Source organism: Pseudorca crassidens, chromosome 3, assembly GCF_039906515.1.
Source record: "Pseudorca crassidens isolate mPseCra1 chromosome 3, mPseCra1.hap1, whole genome shotgun sequence".
Classification (NCBI taxonomy): domain Eukaryota; kingdom Metazoa; phylum Chordata; class Mammalia; order Artiodactyla; family Delphinidae; genus Pseudorca; species Pseudorca crassidens.
This window is the reverse complement of record NC_090298.1, coordinates 72488603-72511854: the sequence shown is the minus strand read 5'-3', so window position 1 is coordinate 72511854 and position 23252 is coordinate 72488603. Positions and strand designations below refer to the sequence as shown.

At 38.5% G+C, this 23252-nt stretch overlaps 2 protein-coding genes across 5 annotated transcripts in view; one reads left to right on the top strand and one right to left on the bottom strand.

Moving 5' to 3' along the window:
- POLR3G (RNA polymerase III subunit G) overlaps positions 1-11370 on the bottom strand; it is a 41240-nt gene extending 29870 nt beyond the window's left edge. For 2 of the 4 annotated variants that reach the window (XM_067731211.1, XM_067731214.1), the window contains exons 1-3: positions 11211-11370; positions 3510-3631; positions 1135-1264 (exon numbers count right to left, since the gene is read on the bottom strand). In XM_067731211.1, the coding sequence (XP_067587312.1) occupies positions 1135-1264; positions 3510-3626 (247 nt within the window). In that variant the 5' untranslated portion in view covers positions 3627-3631; positions 11211-11370. Of the gene's footprint in view, positions 1-1134; positions 1265-3509; positions 3632-5445; positions 5767-11167 lie in introns of those variants that run through there. The other 2 variants (XM_067731212.1, XM_067731213.1) reach the window with 2 other exon arrangements.
- Positions 11371-11463: 93 nt separating this feature from the next.
- Positions 11464-22443, top strand: MBLAC2 (metallo-beta-lactamase domain containing 2). The gene is made up of 2 exons (XM_067731210.1): positions 11464-12391; positions 18870-22443. The coding sequence occupies exons 1-2, from the start codon at positions 11938-11940 to the stop codon at positions 19253-19255; spliced, it is 840 nt and encodes a 279-aa protein (XP_067587311.1). The 5' UTR covers positions 11464-11937; the 3' UTR covers positions 19256-22443.
- Positions 22444-23252: the final 809 nt, after the last annotated feature.

Here is a 23252-nt window from a genome sequence, read left to right as displayed (position 1 = left end):
AATGAAATGATACTATATGAATTTCTCATGTTTTAATGATGTTGTTTTGAGAACTCAAGGATGATATCGATCTCTCTAATTTCAACATTCAGGGGCAGAAACTGAAAATCAATATAGTTCTACTGTGCTAAATAACTACTCAGGAATGTGTTCTCTTCCTCTAAAACCACTTTGCACTTCCAGTCTGAGACTGTCAAGCCTTCTCCAACTGTAATTTCTCCTCTCTGTCCTTGGCATAACCAGTGAATATATATTTTATATTTTATATCTGATAAATGGTAAGCCAAAATACAGTCAAGCCTTTCAAAAATTTTAACCAAAATATTAAATAATCAGAGACCTGATCAAAGATTTACGTATAAGGATAGTACTCATAGTATTATAGATATGAGGAAAAAAAACTAGAAACAATCTTAAATCTTACAGCAGGGAACTAGTTACAATTAATAATGTTATATCCACACAATGGAATACCACATAGTCATCAAATATCATATTTTCTAAGAATGCTAAGAATATGTGGATAAAATAGATAACTAATAAGAACCTACTGTATAGCACAGGGAACTTTACTCAATACTCTGTAATGACCTATATGGGAATAGAATCTAAGAAAGAGGGGATATATGTATATGTATAACTGATTCACTTTGCTGTACACCTGAAACTAACACAACATTGTAAATCAACTATACTCCAATAAAAATTAACTAAAAAAGAATATGTGACAATGCTAATATGCTATTGAGTGAAAAAGGAAGATACAAAGTAATATGACTCCAATTTTATAAAAGGAATATACACACAGAAGAAAAATCTGGAATATATAATAAAATATTAATAGTAGTTCTCTAGACATAAGGAATACAGGTGATTCTTACTTTCTTAATACTTCTGTTTTTCATAAATTTCACTGAACATATAAAACTTCTATTTTGAAAGATAATTTAAAAAATAAAATATCAAAAAGTTTAAAATATATTTTCTGCTAAATCAACATAAATATGCTTTTTCAAGGTAGTTGATTGAAATTTCTGACTGAATCAAATCAATCAGCATTAAAGGTCATATATCTTATGCTGAAATGCTATTTCATCTGTAGACAGTGAACCACATAAAGAGTCCAATACGCACCTTGTTTTTCTTCAGGTGTTTCTACAAAATAAGGCATTCTTTTCACTGTTTCTCTCAACTCCTGTTTCAGGGCCAGCACATAATCTTCACCCTCTCCTGTTTTCAGTGGCACTGGTTTATAATCTGTATCCTGTTTAAATTAAGAGGCAATTTTAAAAAATAAATTAAATATTTTAATATCCTTTTTGTCTATATTCTGAAAAATGTTAGTTTTATTGAAAAACTACATTTTACAGGTATTCAGTTTTACCATCAACTTAAAAGATTTTGAGCTTTTATAATCTATTAAACCTTTCACCCATCTCCTATTTTGCTCTTCTTTTAGAAGTAGAAAAGATACTTAGTTTTCCTACCTGCCTTAATTTTTCTACTGATCACACCAATAATCATTTTGCTATATAGTCTGTTGATTGTGATTCTATATTTTAACAATCAAGGCACCCAAATAAAAGCAGCCGCTGTAGTCTCCTATTAACCTCAGTCAGTGGTGGTGGTATTGGTGGGAGCAGCAGCATTAAAAAAAAAGTAGTAGCAGCTACCATTTAACAACTGGTTACTACATACTACAACCTAGATGTACTCAATATTCAAAATCCATGAACTCATCTAAAGTATCAATATCTCCCCTTTCACAGTGAGGAAACTGAGAAATGAACAATCTATATGCCCATATAGCACAAAAGTGGCAAAGCAGAAATTTGAATCTGTATCTTCAATTTTTAAAAATTACACGCACACCCACATATGTATATATATTTATAATATATATATTCATTAAAATGTGGGTCCTCAGGGTACATAAAAAAGATATTTCTGGTTTCACAGGCTAAGTATAGGGTACATTTTAAAAATTTCACTCTGAATTTATTCATTCTACAACTATTTATTGAGTGCCTACTATAAGTCACAAGGGGTTAGACAACAGGAGATGAACTAGTCAAACTTCCTACCTACATGGAATTTACATTCTAGGGGAGAAAATAAGTAAACAAATGAGGTAATATATAATTTCAGATAGTGATAAGTGAAATAGAAGGGCTGAAGCCAGGAAGAGGAACGAGTGACTAACGGAGTACGTGGAGATTGGAAGTGGCTGGTCTAGACAGGGTTATGCACGCATTATCTCTCGGGGAAGTCATCTTTGAGCAGAGATCTGGATAAAATTACGAAGCCATCCATGCAAAGAAATGGGGAAATCAATGGCTCCAGCCAGGGAAACAAGCAGAGGAAAATGCCTAGGGGAACAAGGAGATCAGCATGGCTAAGGAATGAGGACAGTGGTAGGAAAAGGGTCAGAGAGACATCAGTAAGGCCAGATCAGACAGAGCCTTTTAGCCAGTAATAAGGAATTTCATTTTTATTCCATGCAGAAAAAAACAGTATGTACTAATATTCCCAAGCTTTAGAAGTAACCTCACACATGAAGAAGAGCTTGTTTTAAAAGAAATCAATGTAAAGTGACATAATGTCTATACCTGAGATATTTACCTTTGTTTTTAGGCTATAATGAATATCAGAAAGGCAAAATACCAAGAGCAAAAAGTAGACACTCCCCATGTGAGACATCTAGATCCCCAATACATTTATCCAGGGTCCTCTACTTACATAAATCTTTCAACAAAGGATGTTTCCTTTTAAAAGAGGGAAAAGATTCCTGGAGGGAGTATCTGGTTATTTATGATTTTTTCATATTTTATACTACAGCACATGTGCATCTGGAAATGTAAGCTTACATTTTAAACTTAATATAAAGCGAAAACATTAGATTAAAAATTACACCAATTAAGTCTGCAGCATACTCATTAAATTTAAAAGCAACACTAAATGTAGTAGAAACGCTTATATTCTGAGAAAGAGTAACAAAATTAAAATTGACTTTAATAAGGAAATAAGCAAAAATAAAGTTCAGTGGGTAAAAGGTCAAGTGGTATACTAGGGAGCAAAATTAAATTCTATAGATACAAGATGAGAAGAAAATCATTAGGTGAAGATCTGGCACAATGGGAAGTGAGGACCACTGTAAAACCTGACTTTACTTTTAAAAATATTATTTTAATATTGGAATATATCAATAACAGCATTATAAGATGCAAGGATTGAAAAAAAAATTCTTTCTTGGTTCAAAAAGTACTGAATACATTCAGGAAAAGGTGTATATAGTTTTCTGTATTTTAAGAAAGCAGTTTGAAAATTAGAAAAGTTTCAGAAAAGAACAGTGGAAATATTTACATTCAAGGTAAGTGACACACTCTCTTTTACTTTCTTATAGTTAGGATATCGTAATGATATCATATATTCAAGTCTTATACAGAATTTAAATTTTCTCTGAAACATGAAAAAACACCCTGTGAGCATTTTGTTGTTAATGTACTTACAGGAAATAGTGGGGGTGGCTTCAATACCACATCAGGTAACTTTTCACCTCTGCTAAATCCAACTGCCTCAATATTAAAGGTGTAAGCAGCACGTCCTCTTCCTTTATTCCCAGCCATCAGAACTAGTTACATCAGAAAAAGTGGGCAAATTAAGACACTGTTAATGATTAAGATTCACTGGATCAAATGATAAATGAAACCAACATTTTAAAACAAAATACACTCCACTCCTTAAATAGCATGGCCCATTTAAAACACTTCTGGAAAGCAAAACCTGTAAATAAATAAATATGTGATAAACTGACTCCTGAACCCGTCACATCTAGTCATGTTTGGCAAGTAAAGTGATGATGGGCTCAACTACCTCACCCAGATCCTGGGTGGAGGGCTGATCCTGGGGCTCCTTTGCGATGCTGCCCCAAGCGCTGTGCAGCCAGCTGATGCAATTCTCTCCACCTCTCTGTGGTCTGGCAACAAGATCTCAGATAGATATTACAAAATGTGGCCAAGGAAAGGTTGTGCTGATGAAGAGGGGACACCTCGTTTTTTTAATCAACTTGAAGACTATCAGCAGTCATGTATACTTTAAATTTTTAAGTAATTTTTTATCCTAAAATTTGAGTGTTAGAATCCTTGAGATCCTCCAATGTCCTCCTTTTAGAAATGGGAATGGGCTCAGTAAAACTTTGAAGAGGTCTGTCCAAGCAAAAAAAATTTTTAAAGTTCAGAGAAAAAACATCTCAAATAGTTAAGTTAAAGGTAAGATAAACCTGTACTCTTTAACTTTAGAGATAATGACAATGTCATTCTTAAGTCCTGAACTGAATTTCTGAATTGTCTGAAATGTGATTACACTATACAGTTGATGCTTGAACAACATGGGATTAGGGGCACCGACCCCCCATGCAGTCAAAAATCCATGTATAATTTTATAGTCAGCCCTTTGAATCTGTGGTTCTGCATTCTCAAATTCAACCAACCTCAGACTGTGTAGTGTTAGTATTTATTGAAAAAAAAATCCATATATAAGTGGACCCATGTAATTCAAACTTGTGTCATTCAGAGTCAACTGTAATGCGAAAACAGGATTCCTACACTAGGGCTCTTTCACTACAACTCTGTATTGGACTGTAGTGAAGATTATAATGCACATTCTTTAAATCTTTCCCCCAATGATGCTATTGAGTATCATTCAACTCTGTAAGCCCAAGAAAGCAATAATATGCCCTCCATACCACTGTAACAGTTCCCTCCCTTTTATCCCTAATCATTTATGTGTTGAAAAAAACAAGGTCATTGTCCTTTGCAATGCTTCTCCAACTTTAAGGCATGTGCAAATTACCTAGGAATCTTGTTAAAAGGCAGAATCTGAACCAGCTGGCCCAGGGTAGGCCTGAGAATCTGCATTTCTAACAAGCTCTCTGAAGCTATCAATGCTACTGGTTTGCAGACCACACTTTGAGAGTAGGAAGGCTGTACAATTTCCCATATTCTGGATTTGCATGATTGATTACACAAGATGTGGTTTAATACATTCCTCTACTCCCTGTATTTTCTATAAACAGATGGAATAGAGGCTTACTCAAATTTGGGTTTGATTTTGTACAAGAATACTTAAAAGAGATGCTCTGTTTTTCCTACTGCATCACAGGACGCACATGAAGTCTTTCTCAGTGATGTTCTCTGGTCATTGGGTTTAGGTGCTGTCAGTCTGTTTCGTCCAGTATGAAGTTCCTATCAGTTTTCACTTAATGATTTTAAAATTGCAGCCATTGATGATCATAGCCTAGATTCACGGTTCCATTACGGATTGTAATGTGGTGATACACAAATATTATCATTCTTTCTTTACTAACTAGAATCCCACCAGTAATCAATTCCCCTCATCTACTATTTAGTTACTATGAAACACAATTCATACAGAAAAGATACTTACTTTAATTACCAAGCTCATTCCGTTTGCCCACACTAAGAGAGGGAAAATATCCAAATGGCCTTGCTTCAATTGCGGAGTCACTAAAACATATGCTGAGCCTATAGAAAGCAGGTCTCCCAAGTACAAAAATTGCTGAGCAGAAGAGCTCACACCCTCACTCTAAGGAAAACCCACCCTACAAAAGAGAGTATATCAGCTGCCGTTGCTTGATGGAATATCCCTTGAGAAATATCAACTCTGCTGACTCTAAACTTTCATATTTATCAAGAAACCTTCGGGTGTATAAACTGATTACCATTAGTGAATGTACTGCCCTTGGCAGAAAAATCAATCCTAACTATTGAGACACTCTTAATAGTTACATGGCATTCTGGCCTACAAATCCATTTCTTTTTAGTTTGGTTATCATGAGTCAGTTCTCCTGTACCTGGGGAAGCTGCTAAATTAATTTTCTTCTCTTGCAGAGCTGAAAGGTAATCCCTGGACTCGGGTAACCATCTCATGGAAAAAGTGGCTCACAAGTGTGGCCTAAGCTTCACTGTTTGAAATCCTTAAAGTTGATTTAACCATTACTGTGGTCCTTTTTCATCCTGCTAAACTTCTTGAATGAAGAGTCTTTTTGACCAGCTTTTCCCATTTTCTCATTATCCAAATCATCCTCTACTTCATGTGGGCCAATTTCATCCAACTAATATTGAGCATTCCAGGCACTGTGGTAGGACTCAGAGAGCACTGAACAAAACCAAGTCCCTGCCTTCAGGGCTTATATCCCAGTGGATGAAAGAACGCAAACAAGCATAAGTATGTAGCATAATATTATGTGCTCCTATAGTGTTGAATTATGTCCCCCCACCCCCAAATGTGTTGAAGTTCTAACCCCCCGGGGACCTGTGAATGTCACCTTCCTTATTTGGAAATAAACTCTTTGAAGATGAAATCGAATTAAGATGAGGTCATATGAGATAAGGGTGAGCCCCCTCCTAATGACTGGTGTCTTCATAAGGGGGAAATCTGGACAGAGAGACACACACACAGGGGAAACATCATGTGAAGATGCAGGCACAGACCTGAGTGCTGTAGCAGCAACCCAGGAACACCAAGGAGTGCCAGGAACCACAGAAGCTGGAAGAGAGGCACTGAACAGATTCTTCCTCAGAGCCTCCTGAAGGAACAAACTCTGCTAATACCTTGATTTCAGACTTCTGGCCTCTAAAACTGTGAGAGAATAAATTTCTGTTGTTTTAAGCCACCCAATTTGTGGAAATATGTTATGGCAGCCCTAGGAAATCAGTACAGCTCTGAAGAAAAATAAATCATGGTAAAGGGGTAAAGAATAACAAAGGGGTATGGTACTGACTTTTTCACATAAGGGAAGTCTTTCTGTGGAGGATAAATCAGAGCAGGGTGCTGGAGAGGGGTTGTGAGCTTCAAGATGAAGGAATGAGGTGAAGATGGCTATGGACAGAAGGAAGAACAGAGGCAAAGGAGGAAGCCACAAGCTGGGAGCATCTGAGGAACATGAAGCTCATGCAGCTGGTGAGGAACAAGGAGAGTCTGGTTAAGACCAGATCTTGTGGAGCCCTGAGTGAGCTATGGTAAAGGGTTTGGCTTTTATCTTACTTGTGATGGGAACTATACTCAGGCAGATGCTGAAATGCCAAGGTCCCTAATGGTCCTCAATGGCAAAATCCACAGGCCTTTTTCCCTTGTTCACGCTCTTGAACTTCCAAAGCATACCACTCATTATTGCCTCCATCCTTATGAAACTGTCTCTTCTCTAGGTTTTAATAAAATCCCAGGGACTTCCCTGGCGGCGTAGTGGTTAAGAATCCACCTGCCAATGCAGGGGACACGGGTTCGAGCCCTGGTCCAGGAAGATCCCACATGCCATGGAGCAACTAAGCCCGTGAGCCACAATTACTGAGCCTGCGCTCCAGAGCCCATGAGCCACAACTACTGAGCCTGTGTGCCACAACTACTGCAGCCAACGCGCGTAGAGCCCGTGCTCCGCAACAAGAGAAGCCACCGCAATGAGAAGCCTGCACACTGCAATGAAGAGTAGCCCCCGCTCACCGCAACTAGAGAAAGCCCACACAGCAACGAAGACCCAACGCGGCCAAAACTAAATATAATTAATTAATTAATTAAAAAAAAACACCTCCCTATTACAAGTACTGGGGGCCCTTTTAAGATGGCTGCACTGATCCTCCTGACTCACTTGCCTATAATCACGTCTTGACTAGCATTCTCTCCACTGGAACCCTCTTCCTCCTTGCCTGGCTGCATCCCTTTTTACCTTAAGATCCAGTTTAAGTCCCTCAACATCCACAACTGTCATTTCATCCCCTTGCTCTTGGAAAGATCCTCTTGCTAAAATAAATGGATTTTTAAAAATTGAGGTAATACATACAATGCAGCAGCATTCTTCAATTCTGAAAGAAATATAGACAATGCCTCTTTTGGGAAATGGACCTGTTCCAAAGAGAAGGAGTTTCACTTCCATTTTTTTTGTTTATTTCTTCAACTATATTAACAGTAGAGATTTTATATCCCCCACTGTTCAGTAGAATACTCTCTATACAACAGCTCTGTAATCAGTGTTAGGCTTTCCTTATTTACTTACTATGATTTGATAAGCAAATTTACCCACAGAAATACAATTCAGTCAGCCTACTATTAAGGATTTTTTTTTTTAAACTTCTAGAACAAGTTTGCGACCTGGCTGTACACTGGAATCATCAGGAGAGTTAAAAAAACAAAACAAAACAAAACAAAAAACCCTCAAGCATCACCCCAGAACAATAAAATCAGAATCTCTGGAGGTAGGATTTAGGCACTAGGACTTTTTAAAGCACTCCAGGAGATTCCAGTATGTAACCTACATTAAGAACCACTGCTCCAGGGCTTCCCTGGTAGCGCAGTGGTTGACAGTCTGCCTGCTGATGCAGGGGATGCGGGTGCGTGCCCCGGTCCGGGAAGATACCACATGCTGCGGAGCGGCTGGGCCCGTGAGCCATGGCTGCTGAGCCTGCGCATCCAGAGCCTGTGCTCCGTAACGGTAGAGGCCACAACAGTGAGAGGCCCGCGTACCGCAAAAAAAAAAAAAAAAAAAAGGAAATGTAAAATCAGATGCACCACCCTTCCATTTTGGGATGCCTCCTGAAAATTCCTATTCAGAATTGTTCTGAGATAGTCTGATGAGTGTAATTCAAGTATCCAAGAGCTGAAATGCAAAAGCCTATTCTAATTAACAGTGGAAACAACTTTGTGGCAGAGATTTAGCTCATCTCTGAAATTCCTCCTAGCTCTAACATTTTATGAGTTATAATTGTGGCTTAACTGTATTGTCCTCCACATCTCACACAGTCTCTTGCACATATTACCTTGGTCAGTAAACATACAAACAGATATAAGCAGGCATGGAAGCTAGGAGAGGCACTGAAAGCCAGGTCACAGTTTCTTTCCTGATGAATAGCACCTAAATTGCCCTAATTAGAAACTAACAGTCATGCTGACCTTGTCTCCACCTCCCTTGATCTCCTCATCTAATAGTAGAAGACTATCAGCTCTGTGTCCCTTCTTATATGTTTGTCTTTCTTCACTTCTGCTTTAGTTCAGGCCTTTACCATCTCTTGCCTGGACCTCTAATACAGAACAAATAAACTTCTCATGGCCAGACTCCCCCTTTCAATCCACTCTCCAGTCATCTCTCTAGAACACAAAACTTGATGTATCACTCTCCTTGACTAACAGAGCTTTGGAGACTAACTTTCCGCTTCTTGCACCTTGCACCTCCCCTTCCCCCCACCCCAGCTCTAACCATTCCCAACTCTGCTACACCAGCTGCTGCATGTCACGGTTCCTTCTGCTTGGAAGGCCACACCCACGTAAGCAAGCCCCCATCATCATTTAAGATACTATGCAAATGCCACTTCTGACCATTTACTCCATCCGAAACGGAGGTAGGCCTATCTCTTTTCTGTTTCCCAAGTACTACACTGCTTTTATTACCCTTTTAAAAATCATGTTGTAATTGTCAGTTCTTGCCTGTCTCCCCAGTAATTTCTTCAATTATCCATCCTTCTAGTATTTGTTAAGCAACCTCTGTGTCAGACCACCTACATAATGAGAATATAATAGCAAACAAAACAAAATCCCTGGTTTCGTAGTGCTCATAGTCTACTATGGGAAATGGAAAAAAATATACTTTATAGAGTGCCAGGTAGTGATTAGTGCAAGAAAAAATAAAGGCAGGAAACATGGGTGCTATTATGGAAAGAATGGTTGAATAAAGTCCTCCTGTATTTTGTAATATTTGAGCACAAACCTGACAAAGAGAAGGAAAAAGCCAGGCTGAGAACTAGGAAAGGATATATAGGGGAAAGTGTAATACAAGCAGAAGGATCTGTAAGTGTGAAGGCCTCTTTATTTGAAGACTTATTCACCTTTTCCTGCCCCATTACCAACCAGAGCCTGGCAAAAGTCCAATAAAAATTGGGAGAATTATTGCTGAGTTCATGGCCTAGTAAGGATATTACTCCAATTCACCTCTCTTTGCCTAGAGGAAAAATAAAACTGCAGAGAATTCTGTACTTCCCTGTTGAGAACATCCTAACCAACAGTGGTCTTTTAAGGCCAGCTCTACTGCCACTGAACAATCCCTTCCATGCATATTCTCACAGCACCTAGTTTTTACTTCCTCTGGGGTACATATCTCATTTGCTTTACATTGCAAACATTTGTGTACAGTTATTATCTTCCTTCAAATTGTTGGGAACCCAGATCATGACTTTTTTTTTTTAATTCTGTTTTTTTACACATCTTTTAGCTTGGGACTTGCACATAAGAATAACCCTGAACAGAGTGTCTGGATAAATTCTAACTAGGTTAGGCAAATATTCAGAAAGGCTACATCCTCATCGAAGACTTAAGGATTGTAGGGGAGGAGAACACACCTCTCCTTCTAAGAAGGCTTATTAGCAGCTGCCACAATAAGTGTTTTCCTAATTATCTTTTATAATGCTGTCTCATGGGTCTCTTTATAATTTTTCCTGGCTGAGCAAGGAGGTTAGTCAAGTTCTCAAGGGAATTTCTGAAGCCTAAATGGATGTTTCAACAGTGGGGAGATGCAGGATGGGGACAGGAACCTGGTGTTAATAGTGGGGGTGATTTCTGTGGCTGTTGGGGCCACGCCCAGGCATTATCCACTTTTCCTGTCCTCTCAAGGTGCGGCTGCCTCCACCTTTCCTCAGTTGAGCCTTTTTCCCAACTTTGTTTGCTCTCTTCCAAGAGCGGACAAACAATGCAAAACAAAGGAGGGTAGGGGAACGAATATATAATTTAATTTTTTAGAAGACAGGAAAAATCTTATCAACAACACCTCTCCCCCATGATACAGGGTAAAGTGCTAACAGTTAAGAAAACATACTGAATAGTCTGTCCTTAGCTGCAAGTCTGCGGCAATGACTCGTGTTTGAACCAATCATACCAAAGGAATTGGAAATCTACCATCAGTAAGAGTATAAATTCCATTCTCACTGCAAACAGTCCTAGGAAGTGGAGACTAGGTAAAAATTGGAAGCGACAATTTTAAACGATTGTGAAGGGATTAGGAGAAGGGGACGTAAAGCTATCTCCCAATGCCCCTCAATCCAGAGGCTCTTTAATCTCCACTCCTGACTTCCCCCACCTTCTCCATGTGCCCCTTTAACTCCCCACTTACCCTCTCCAACTCCTCCCAAGCCCTCAATTGCCTCCTCTGTTACCTGCTCACTAAGTCTCGAGGCTTGGAAAACTGTGCAACCGAAGTGCCGGCCGGCAAGGAAGGGGTGCGGACAGAACGTTCCGACGCTCCGGTGCTGGTTCCACCTCTGGAGAAGCACGCTCCGCCCTCCACGCGGCCTCAGAGCCGCGTTCAAACCCAACCAATTAGCCCCACCCACTCCCTAGCTAGGCCCCGCCCTCCGGGCAAAGAGCTTTTTAGCCCTTGGCGGGCGCCGTAGTCGTCCAACCCCCTTGGCCTGACTCTTTCTGCGCCAGCTGGAAGTGCGCAACATAGCGCGCGGTGGGGGGGCTGCCCTGCTCCCTCCCACGCTTGGCTCTCGGCTTCTGCCGTCAGACCCCCAGAGGTGGGAAGAGTTATCACTTTCTGGATCTCTCGTCTACTGCATTGGCCCCTGCGTTAACGCTCCCTTGTGCTACGGCCAGTGAGGCTGCTATTGTTCCAGCGCCGCGGTACGAGGAGAGCAGCTCCTGCTCTCTGCGGACCTGGCAGGAGGGTGCGGGCGGACGCTGCAGGCAGAGTCTCCGCGCGTCTTTCCTTCTTCTGGTTCTCCCCGCAACCCCATCCGCATCCCCCGCCCCCTCCTTGCTCTGCGGTTTCTCCCGGGCTGCGGGCAGACCGCTCCATACAGCTGCAGCGCCCGAGTCTGGGCAGCCTGCGGGAGGCACACACGCCCACACCCACTCCTCCTGGCCGCATCCTTGCCCAGCATGTCTGCGCTTGAGTGGTACGCCCACAAGTCCCTGGGCGACGGCGTCTTCTGGATTCAGGAACGCTTCTATGAGTCTGGCAACCGCGCCAACATCTGGCTGGTGCGCGGCTCCGAGCAGGACGTGGTGATCGACACAGGCCTGGGGCTGCGCAGCCTCCCGGAGTACCTGTACTCCTCCGGCCTCTTGCAGGACCGCAGGGCCAAAGAGGATGCGGCGTGCCGGCCACTGTTGGCTGTGGCTACCCACGTGCACTTCGACCACTCCGGCGGCCTCTACCAGTTCGACCGGGTGGCGGTGCACCACGCCGAGGCCGAGGCGCTGGCTCGCGGGGACAACTTTGAGACCGTGACCTGGCTCTCCGACAGTGAGGTGGTGCGGGCGCCGAGCCCGGGCTGGAGGGCCAGGCAGTTCCGAGTGCAAGCGGTGCAGCCCACCCTCATCCTGCAGGATGGTAATGGTCCCTCACGGGCGCGCGTTCTCTCATTAAGGGAAGGGACTGGGGAGAAACTGTCCGAGGGGTGCTTGTTGCACACTTGCTTGGCTGTAAGGTGTCATATCGCAGAAACACTACTTCTGTTTCTCCCTTCCCTGAGTCAAAAGCCCACTCGACCATAGAGTCTGTGGAAGGCCACTGCAGCCTTCCCTACCAGGGACAAGCTCCGGCACCTTGTAGTAATGCTGAGTACTCGACTGAAAGCCGGCCCCACCCCCTAGTCAGTTTCCTGTGTAACGTACGGTATGTAGTAACGCTATAGAGACTTCTGACTAGGATTCCCATTCTTTTCCCGAACACAAGTCTGACATTTCCAGGCACTTTTCTAGCGAAAAGACTCTTAAGGAATGGTGCCTCATGGAGAGTGCATGTCATGTTCTATGCTTTTGAGAACTGCTGACTTCATCGGCCGGGTACGAACAATTCCCACCTGTAGGCTTAGAAAGCCGTTAGAGAGCAGTGGTTCTAATCTGCTCATGCATCTTTATCTTTCAGTTCTTGATGTTGCCTCACAAGAGAAAAAGCTTGATTGTGAACATAAAAAGTAGAATGTGTCTGAGTCTTATGACAGCTCTCTATTCTGGTTGAAAGCAAGGCCTGAGAAAGATTAATAAGGAGGCTATTTCCCGTAATGGTGAAGTATGTGGACTAATGCTTAGATAACCCTGGGCCTCTTTGGCTCTGTGAAAAGCAGGATGGGGTTCAGAAAGAAACTAATGGAATAAAATAGTGTAGGGTTCCAGCCCTTCCAACCTCACACAGTCACTTAAATAATTAAGCCAGTTGGTCACAGCAGTGATATTTGTATATTAATTTCTTTTTTGTTTTTAGAATGCTTCTGTTGATTTTAGCCTCACAACACATTTGAAGTGAGGCTACTGACCCCCAATTAAATGGCTTGTCTAGAGTCCACAGAGCAAGATACAGATAAAAGCTAGGATTGCAACCCAGGCACAATAGATCAAAGCATGCAGATCATACATAAATCCTACCCCATAAATATATTATGGTAATCCTGAGAAGGAGGTGAAACTCTCTTTCCTTTCTATCTTGAAACTCTTTTATTTGCCAAATTAGTTTATTAAACCATTCCCCTACGAGGCAGAAAAATCCAGTTGCTGCAGTACAATAAGTCTCACTTTTATGACCAACCAGTATGACAAATAATGAAGTACTTTACAAAAATGAGTTTATCTTACAGATGAGATCTTGATCACTTGAGGCATAAGAAATAGAAAGCAAGATTCTATACCTCACACCCCACTTAAACAGTCTTTTCATTAAAATTTTAAATCTAAAGATTAAAAAAAACAATGGTTTAGATGGGAGTCTTACATTACCTGACAATTTGAGATGAAAGAAAACTAAATTTACATTAAAGGTACTTTTAATTGCTGTATTTCTTGATGGAATTGATACTTTTAGAGGTAGGATTTCCATGCAGTTGATGGGTATTCAGACTAAATTAACACCCAGCCCCCCCCAAAAAAAGTTTACATTAGTATTTAAAATATATTTAAATTGTCTAAATGAATAAATGACTTTTGATTTATTTACTTTTGCTTCTGTGCCAGAAATAGGAAATGATGAAAGAACGATAGGAATTATTGTTTTATAGATGAAGAATCCACATGGGCTTGAATATCATACCTGAAGTCACGTAGTTAGGGAAAGAGCTCGGACTGGAAACCAGGTTTCCTAAATCCCAGTTGATGCTGGAATTACAGGATTTTGGAGTTGCAAGGAACCTGCAAGCTACCTTTGTGGTGCTTTAAGCCTTTGAAAGTGTGAAATGAAAGGTTAATATTTACTAAAAACTTTGAAGGTGGTAATACTGTGTTAAATTAAAAATTGTTTTTCATTAGGAGCTGGATGTCTCACTCTCTCAAGTAGTATCTAATATCCTCTTTTCTCAGGAATATTAATTTCCTGTCTCTTCTGAATGGTGTGGCCTGCTAACTTGATATTATCATAATCCAGGTACCTGGAAGGAAATAGAAAATATTTATATTAAAAACTCATACACAGTTACGTACACACGAACCGTACATACCTAACAGCATGAAGTCTTCATTGTTTTGGTTAGAAAATAAGGAGGCTGAATTCGTTAGCTTATTACATTTCATTTAGTGGATTGATGACCACCTGTCGTGGAGAAGCATAAATCTGTGCAGTGTATCACTAACCCAAAAGCTTACTTGTGTATAAGGGACAAGGAAGAGAAGGAGAGGTCATCATCCAGTGCATGCATCATTTTTGATGGAAAAACAACTCGCCCTACTAATAGTGAAATCATATCTTCCTATAAGAAGATAGCAATAAACCCTAAACTGATACAGCACATTCTTCTTGAATGGGCACACATCATTCTGCCTGTTTTTCACAATAGGCAGGCATTTTGGCCCCTACTGTACATGTTTAAACAATTTTCCTAGAGTCATCAAGATATTAGAACAGTTGTTTCAGGTAAACTTAAAAATCATTTGGGGAGGTTAAAAACAAAAAATGGATTCCAGAAAGGTAGCAGATTGAACGAACACGTCTAATTTGACTCCCTCTCAAAATCCCACTAAGATTACAGCAGATGCACCATGGTTTGTCTATTTGCTTTATGTATAAATCCACATTGAGGTTCTGTTTTGGATGCTGGAGAGTAAATGTGATGACTGAGTTAGCAGTTTTATCCTATGCCAGCAATAGAAAATTGAGAGCCAATCCAGTTTGCACTGCAGGAGACTTAAAAGGCTCAGGAATTAGCAGTAGCTGGTACCTTAGTTGGGGCAAAGGGAAGAAAACTAAAATAAGTAGAATTGGTTGAAAGCCATTTAAGAAGCTGTTAAAACTCTGAACTCTTCTCCCTAAGTGAATGCTCCTCTCCCCGGAGTTAGTTTGTTTTCTGGCAAGAATAAAGTAAAGGGGTTTCTTTTTTTTTTTTTTTTGGCTGCGCCGTGCAGCATATGAGATCTTAGTTCCCTCACCAGGAATTGAACCCATCCTGCAGTTGAAGTGAGGAGTCTTAACCACTGGACCACCAGGGAAGTCACAAGCAAAGGGGTTTCTTGATTGAGGGATGCCAAGTACTCATGAGCTCAGGAGTTCAGATGGAAAATAGGGATAAGTGTATGTGTATGTATATATAATTTGCATTTCCCTAATGACTAATGACATTGAGCATCTTTTCAGGTACTTATTTGCTATTCAAATATCTTCTTTGTTTAAGGGTCTATCAAAATCTTTTCTCTTTTTTAAAAATTGAAAAATTGTTTTCTTATTGAGTTGTAAGTGTTCTTTATATATTCTGAATTCAAGTCCTTTATCAGATATACATTTTGCAAGTATTTTCTCCCAGTGTGTGGCCTGCCTTTTCATTTTCTTAATGGTATCTTTTTAAGCAGGGAAGTTTATAACTTGGATGAAGTCCAATTAGTCTCTTTTCCTTATGTTTTATGCTTTTTGTGTCATATCTAAGAGCTCTATGACTAGCCCAAGATCACAAAGATTTTCTTCTGGGTTTTTTTTTGCTGGAAGCTCTCACATTTAGGATTATGATCCATTTTGAGTTAATTTTTGTTAATATTGTGAAGTAAGTGTTGAGAGGTGCCTATTGTTTATTTGCATATATATATATATCCAAAGTATTCCACTCTAATTTGTTGAGGAGACTATCCTTTTACCCAGTGAATTATATTAGTTGATACTTTTGTCAAAAATCCACTGACCATGGGCTTCCCTGGTGGCGCAGTGGTTGAGAGTCCGCCTGCCGATGCAGGGGACACGGGTTCGTGCCCTGGTCTGGGAATATCCCACATGCTGCGGAGTGGCTGGGCCCGTGAGCCATGGCCGCTGAGCCTGCGCGTCTGGAGCCTGTGCTCTGCAATGGGAGAGGCCACAACAGTGAGAGGCCCGCGCACCGCAAAAAAACACTGACCATATATGTGAGTGTTTTCTTCTGGACTCTAGTCTCTTTCAATGATTATGTCTATCATTTAGCCAGCACCACACTCTCCTGATTATTGCAACTTTCTTATAACTCTTGAAATTAGAAAAGTCCTCCAACTTTATACCTCTATTTCAAAATTGTTTTGGCTATTCTAGGTCATTTGCATTTCCATATAAATTTCAGAGCCAGATTTTCAATTTCTGTAAAAAAGCATGTCAAGGTTTTGATTGAGATTCTTGAATCTATAGATCTACACTGACCATTAAAGTAGTCACTAGCCACATGTAGCTATCTAATACAAATTTAAATTAATTAAGATTGATTAAAATTAAAAATTTAGTTCCTTGTTGCACTAGCTTTATTTCAAGAACCATTAGCTACACATAGCTGGTGGCTACCATATTGGACAATGTTGATACAGATAATGTTGTTCCATTGTCCTAGAAAGTACTATTAGACAGTGCAGTTATAAGAAAAACTGGATTTAATTACCATCCTAACAGCTTTGAGTCTTCCAATCAATGGATATGGCACGTTTCTCCTTTTGCTTAGATCCTCTTTAATTTCTCTTGAAAATGTTTCTGTAGTTTTCAGTGTACAAATATAACAAAACACCTTTTTCATGTGCAATTGAAAAGAATGTGTACTTCACTGTTTTGGTGTAAACTATTTTATATATGTTAGTTAGGTCAAGCTGGTTGATAGTGTTGTTCAGGTCTTCTGTATCCTTACTGATTTTCAATCTACTTGTATTATGAATTATTCAGAGAGGACTATTCAAATCTCTAAGCACAGTTGTTGAACTGTTTATTCTTATTTTAATTATGTCAGTTTTTATTTGAAGAATTTTTAGTCTCTATTTTAGGTACATATGCATTTAGAATTTTTTTTCATGTATTGACCTAATGTATAGCCTCATAAAATGTACCTCTTTCCTCTAGTAATATTCTTATATAAAAAACCATTTTGTCTGACAGTATTGCCACTCTAGTTCTCTTATTGTTAATATATTTTTTAAAATTAATTAATTTATTTTTGGCTGCGTTGGGTCTTCATTGCTGCACGCGGGTTTTCTCTAGTTGTGGCTAGCAGGGGCTACTCTTAGTTGCAGTGCACTTCTTCATTGTGGTGTCTTCTCTTGTTGCAGAGCTTGGGCTCTAGGCACGCGGGCTTCAGTAGTTGTGGCGTGTGGGCTCAGTAGTTGTGGCACACGGGCTTAGTTGCTCCATAGCATGTGGGATCTTCCTGGACCAGGGCTCAAACCCGTGTCCCCTGCATTAAGTTAAGGCGGATTCTTAACCACTGCACCACCAGAGAAGCCCTTATTGTTAATATTTATATGGTATAATTTTTCAAACTATTATTGTCTTTGATTTTATAGTTCCTCTCCTGTAGACTGCATACATATCTCACTTTTTAATCTAGACTGACAATCTCTGCCTTTGATTAGAGTGTTTATCCCTTTCATATTTAATATAATTATTGATATGGCTGTATTTAGGTCTGCCATTTTGTTATCTGTTTTCTATGTCTCATTTCTTGTTTATGTCTTTGTTTTTCCTTTATTTTCTTCTTTTATGTTAACAATTCCTGATTATTACACCATTTTAATTTCACCATTAATTTTAGCTATATTTCTTTGATTTTTTTCTGTATATGTTTGCACTAGAGATAACAATATGAATATTTTAACTTATTATGATTTACCTAAGTTAGTACTGATTTAAATCCAGTAAAACAGCAATTTGTATTCATATAGCTCAGTTTCCTCCCCACTGTCAAATAACTGAGAAGAGTGTGAGATTTTACCGTACTTGCAGGTTAGTAAGTTAGCTTGCCCCAGTTTCATGGATTCTGACAGAAGACATGAGGTTCCTGGGTCAGAGACTAAGAACAGTTTATTACAGCAATACCAGTAGCCAGAGCATCATCATTTGTACCGATTCCTCAGGTCTTAATTTCCACAGAGTGACAAAACAAAGGGCAAAAATATAATACTGTTCACTAGAGCACCATTCATGAATTGTGTCACCAGATACTAGTACAATGGATATTCTGAAAAATGAGGTTTTTGGTCAAATAAATTTGAGAAACTATACAGCCACATCTCCCTTGTGTATATCCACAATGTACATTAGCGTATTAAATGTACATTAGCATATCTTGCAGAAAAGAAAGCTGCTTAATTTTCTTTGAAGGGTTTTCAAAATTATTTGACCACAGAATCTTCTTTTCTTCTTTTCTTTTATATATTATAACAACCAGCAGAAATTGTGTTTCACTGTTTACTTTGGCAAACACTGGTCTAGCAAACAACAGAAGTGAAATATAGGCAACTTATTTTAAATCATCAATAAGAAGTAGGTATTTTTAAAATAAAACTAAAATAAGTTCATCCTTCCCAACATCTTTGAAACTGTTGTGTTCTTCTATTCTTTAAGCGATTGAAGTCAAATATATAACATGTTTATCTGTAAATTCTGTTTCCATTTTTAGGGGATGTGATCAACCTTGGTGACAGACAGCTCACTGTTATGCACATGCCTGGTCATTCTAGGGGCAGTATTTGCTTACATGACAAAGACCGAAAGATTCTCTTCAGTGGAGACGTCGTGTATGATGGATCACTGATTGACTGGCTCCCATACAGCAGGATAAGTGACTATGTTGGAACCTGTGAACGTCTGATAGAATTAGTGGACAGAGGTCTGGTAGAGAAGGTGCTTCCTGGGCACTTCAATACCTTTGGTGCTGAAAGGCTTTTTCGATTGGCTTCTAACTATATTTCAAAAGCTGGGATATGTCACAAAGTTTCTACTTTTGCCATGCGATCTCTTGCAAGTTTAGCCCTACGTGTAACAAATTCTAGGACCTCGCCCTAGTATTTAATTCTATAAATTAATACAATTAATTCTGTGTTGTTTAAAATAGTGAGCATTTTAAGAAATGCTTTTTTACTACTATTATGTATTAGAGAAAAAAAGGTTGAGAATGAATAAGCCAAAAATGGAACTTCTTAAATTTTTTTCTTTTTTCCAAATAAGAAACCACTTAAATAAGATTATAATTTGCCAAAGCTTGTAATTTGCCATCATTTTGTAATATTTGTTCTAGAAATGATATAGAGGTATATGGGGAAGCAAGGAGGCATTTTGCAGTAAGAAAAAGAACTACCTTGCGTCTCATTTCTCTCATTTTATTTCCTAGATGACCTAGAAAAAAGAGCATAAAGAGTTTTATGTTTATACTCTGAACTTGATATTTTTAATATATTATTTGAAGATAAAGGTTTTTGGGTTTAAAGTACATTAGAACTCAAAACTTAAACTAACATTTAGAATGACAGCTAAAACAATCCATTGTTACGGTACAGAATTTTTTTTTTTTTTTGCCTCTCACTGTTGTGGCCTCTCCCGTTGCGGAGCACAGGCTCCGGACGCATAGGCTCAGAGGCCATGGCTTACAGGCCCAGCGGCTCCGCGGCATGTGGGATCCTCCTGGACCGGGGCACAAACCTGTGTCCCCTGCATCGGCAGGCGGACTCTCAACCACTGCGCCACCAGGGAAGCCCCTATGGTACAGAATTTTTATGCTTCATTTTATTTATTCTTAATGTAATTATAGTGTACATTATGTGTTATGTAATTTTACGTACAAAAAGTACAATGAATTTTGTTTTATTGTGAAGCTTTAAATATAAATTGCAGAGTGCTTCAGTAAAAAGAAACTACTATATATTGTTGTTTGTTATTATGTAAGTGTAATACTTTCAATTGTAAAAGTGAAATTCAAATGTCTGTAATCTAACTATAAATTGTCAGATTTCTCAAAAGGACACTGTCAGGGAAATTTGAAAATATACACATTAAGAGTAATTTTAAAATTATATCCTATTTTAATAATAACAGCTATAATAAACAAAATTTTTCTTTTTAAATAGCAGCTTTAGTATATGTGTAATATTTTATAGTACCAAACAACATCCTAATATAAACCATTCTTTTACTTAACATAACATACATATTTGCCACAGAAGGCTTTTCAAATCAATTGCAAAATGTGCATTAGATATTGACTTAGAGTGAATTGCCTTTTTTATCCTGATTCACAACACCTATTCCTGTTCAGTATTCTTTGTCTTGAATGAAAAGAAGTCTACAATTATAAAGATATAGGAAAGATTATCCCACTATTTAGTAAAATGTTTTAGTTTGGTACTCTTAATAATTTATTGAAAAGCCTTTTGGAATATTTCATGAGGGTTTTTTAAACAGTTTTTTCACTGCCTTTTTATTATTGACATAGCCTAAACCAAACTCAGATAGCTTTGGAAATCAGATTTTTTAGTATTAAGAAGGTCCAGCAATTTTGATTTCTGAAAAAATATGAAACTTTTCCTACCCAACACCCCACTCAGGTTCTTTAGTCTTTTATTCATTCAACACACACACACGCCCCCCACATGCATACACACAGTCACATACATACATGCATACATTGTGCTAAACACTGTGGAAGCTTAAAAAGTCAGAGACTATATCCTAGCTGGAAGTAGAAGACAAACAAAACTTGAATAATAGTATATGCAGGTTGAAGTTAATACAAATTACACATGAGTGTCAGGGACATAAATGGAGGGGTGTGAAGTTTGGTTAGGGAAAGGTTCCTGGAGGAGGAGTTTTTGAGTCAGATTTGGAAGGATGATTTGTTGGGTGGTGAGGGTAGAAAACAAGAATGGGGTTATTTCTGCATCCTCAGTGCTAAGAATAGGGATGGAAGTATTGCTGTCTAGAGTAGGCTATTCCTTGTGTCAATTCGATTTTCCGGTGTCTTAGATCTTCTAAACACCAAGCATTTAGCATGAGAAAGATGGGTCTGTGATTGTATATATAAGAATCATCCTTATGACAGACAAACTGTACTGCCACATGCCACAAAATGAACTTACTTAAAATCAGCAAGGAAGCCATGGTTGTTGAAATGAAGAATATCATGGGAATTTCTCTCTGACAGTCATTCAAGGCAGTAGGTCTGTTTTAATTGATAGTGTAACATCAAGAACATAGATTTGGTTCAGGGCAACTACAAACTATATCACTTAACGAGCCTTAAATATAGCCATTATTTTTATATCAATAGCACAAGAGAAAACCAAAAGTCCTTAACCATTGACCATTTTATCATATTTTAGGACTTTTTAAAAAAATCAGGTTATAGTAGGCACTAAGTTTTATTGAAAAATATTTAAACCTGATGAAGGCTTTCCTTATTTCTTAAAAGTGCGATTTTTTCAAAGCACATTGCACATTGATTTTATTTTTAAATTTCCCAGTTTTTTTTCCTGGTTTTTCAAATTGTACCAAAACATAAGACTGTGATATTTTGCTATGGCTTCAATGTGGGTAAATTAGGGAAAGGATGTATCATTCATTTAGTGCCCATGCTATGCATTTTAAAATAGGCATTATTTAATTTAATCCTGGCCCCAGTGCCAAGAAGTAATTGACCAGCCTAACACGACTTTGGACAAAGCTGGTAACTGAACACAGGTCTGTCTGCCTCCCAAGCTGAGCTCTTTCTCTTATACCTGCACAATAACATAAAACTGGCAAAGTGTATTTTTACTTCTCAAGATGCCACATGTGCCAAGAATAAATCAAGTGATGTTAAAGCATAATAGCATATTTTAAAGAAGCTTTGAAAATATATATTTTCACCCTGACAGTGACCCTTGTTGTAATTTATGGTTTGGGGAAATAATATTATGTAAGTATAATTCAAAGTTGTCAAAACCTAAGACATTTAGAAATAATTTTTATTATTCATTTTGTTAATAACTTAATTTTTGGAAATTCAGTTCCCTTATTTGGTGTTTCCTTTTAACTGAGAAGTCTAAAACAAACAAAACCTTGTGTGTTATCCTGATATAGTTGAATAAATGAATATGTGTCGTTGTTCTTATATGGATAGTAATATGAATGTGACATGCACAAATTGTCCTCTTATAATTTTCAGATAAGTGTAAGTAAACATTTATGTGATAACTATTAAAGTGGACATTTTATTTCAATCTATAGTTGGTATTTTTTATAATGTTAGCAAATTTCCATTTAATGTCTTGCAAGGTTATTTTCTATGTGAAGTGCAGTTTTGAAAAGCTTGTAATAAATAAGCTGTAAATCCCTAGGCAAGGATAGAGAACCCAGAAACTGAATAATACCTGTATAAGCCTTAAGTAGTTAATAAATATAGCATTTCAAATAAATGGATAAAAGAGGGACTATTTAATATATATTTCAATTGTTGATGTGGGAAAAAAGGCCCCTGCCATCATAAAAATAAATTCCAAATGGATTAAACATCTAAATGTAAAAAGCAGAATCACATGTGTATTGAAAGAAAATTTTAATCATGTTTAAGACATTAGGATAAGGAAGATCTTTTCTATATAGAAACAAAAAGCAAAACTATATCAAAATTTAAAATGTCTTAGAACTCGGATGTCATAATGAAAGTTAAAGAGGGAGAGAAATTTAAAAATATTCCTAACTTGTGTAACAGAAAAAAAATTTAAAACAAATACAAAGCATGCCTACAAATCAACAAGAAAAAGGTAAACTAATGTATGGGAGGAAAAACCTTTCCTTTACCCTCTTAGATTCTGAGGCTGGGCCTGAGAATTAAACTTACAAAAGAGATTAACAGGAGCAAAGCATACAAATTTTTTTTGACGTTAATATTTTTACATGTACACAGAGGTTAATATATATGAAATATAAACCCAAAGGAATGGATAGGCTTGAGCGCATGTATACCATTTTAGCAAAGAATGACAAACTGGAGAATGAAGAGACAGGAAAAAGGGGCTTGAGCTAGGGT

Bases quoted from the DNA above. Each gene is read 5' to 3' on its own strand.
- MBLAC2 (XM_067731210.1), top strand. From the start codon at position 11,938: ATGTCTGCGCTTGAGTGGTACGCCCACAAGTCCCTGGGCGACGGCGTC. The intron at 12,392-18,869 runs GTAATGGTCCCT...TTCCATTTTTAG, and splicing joins CACCCTCATCCTGCAGGATG to GGGATGTGATCAACCTTGGT.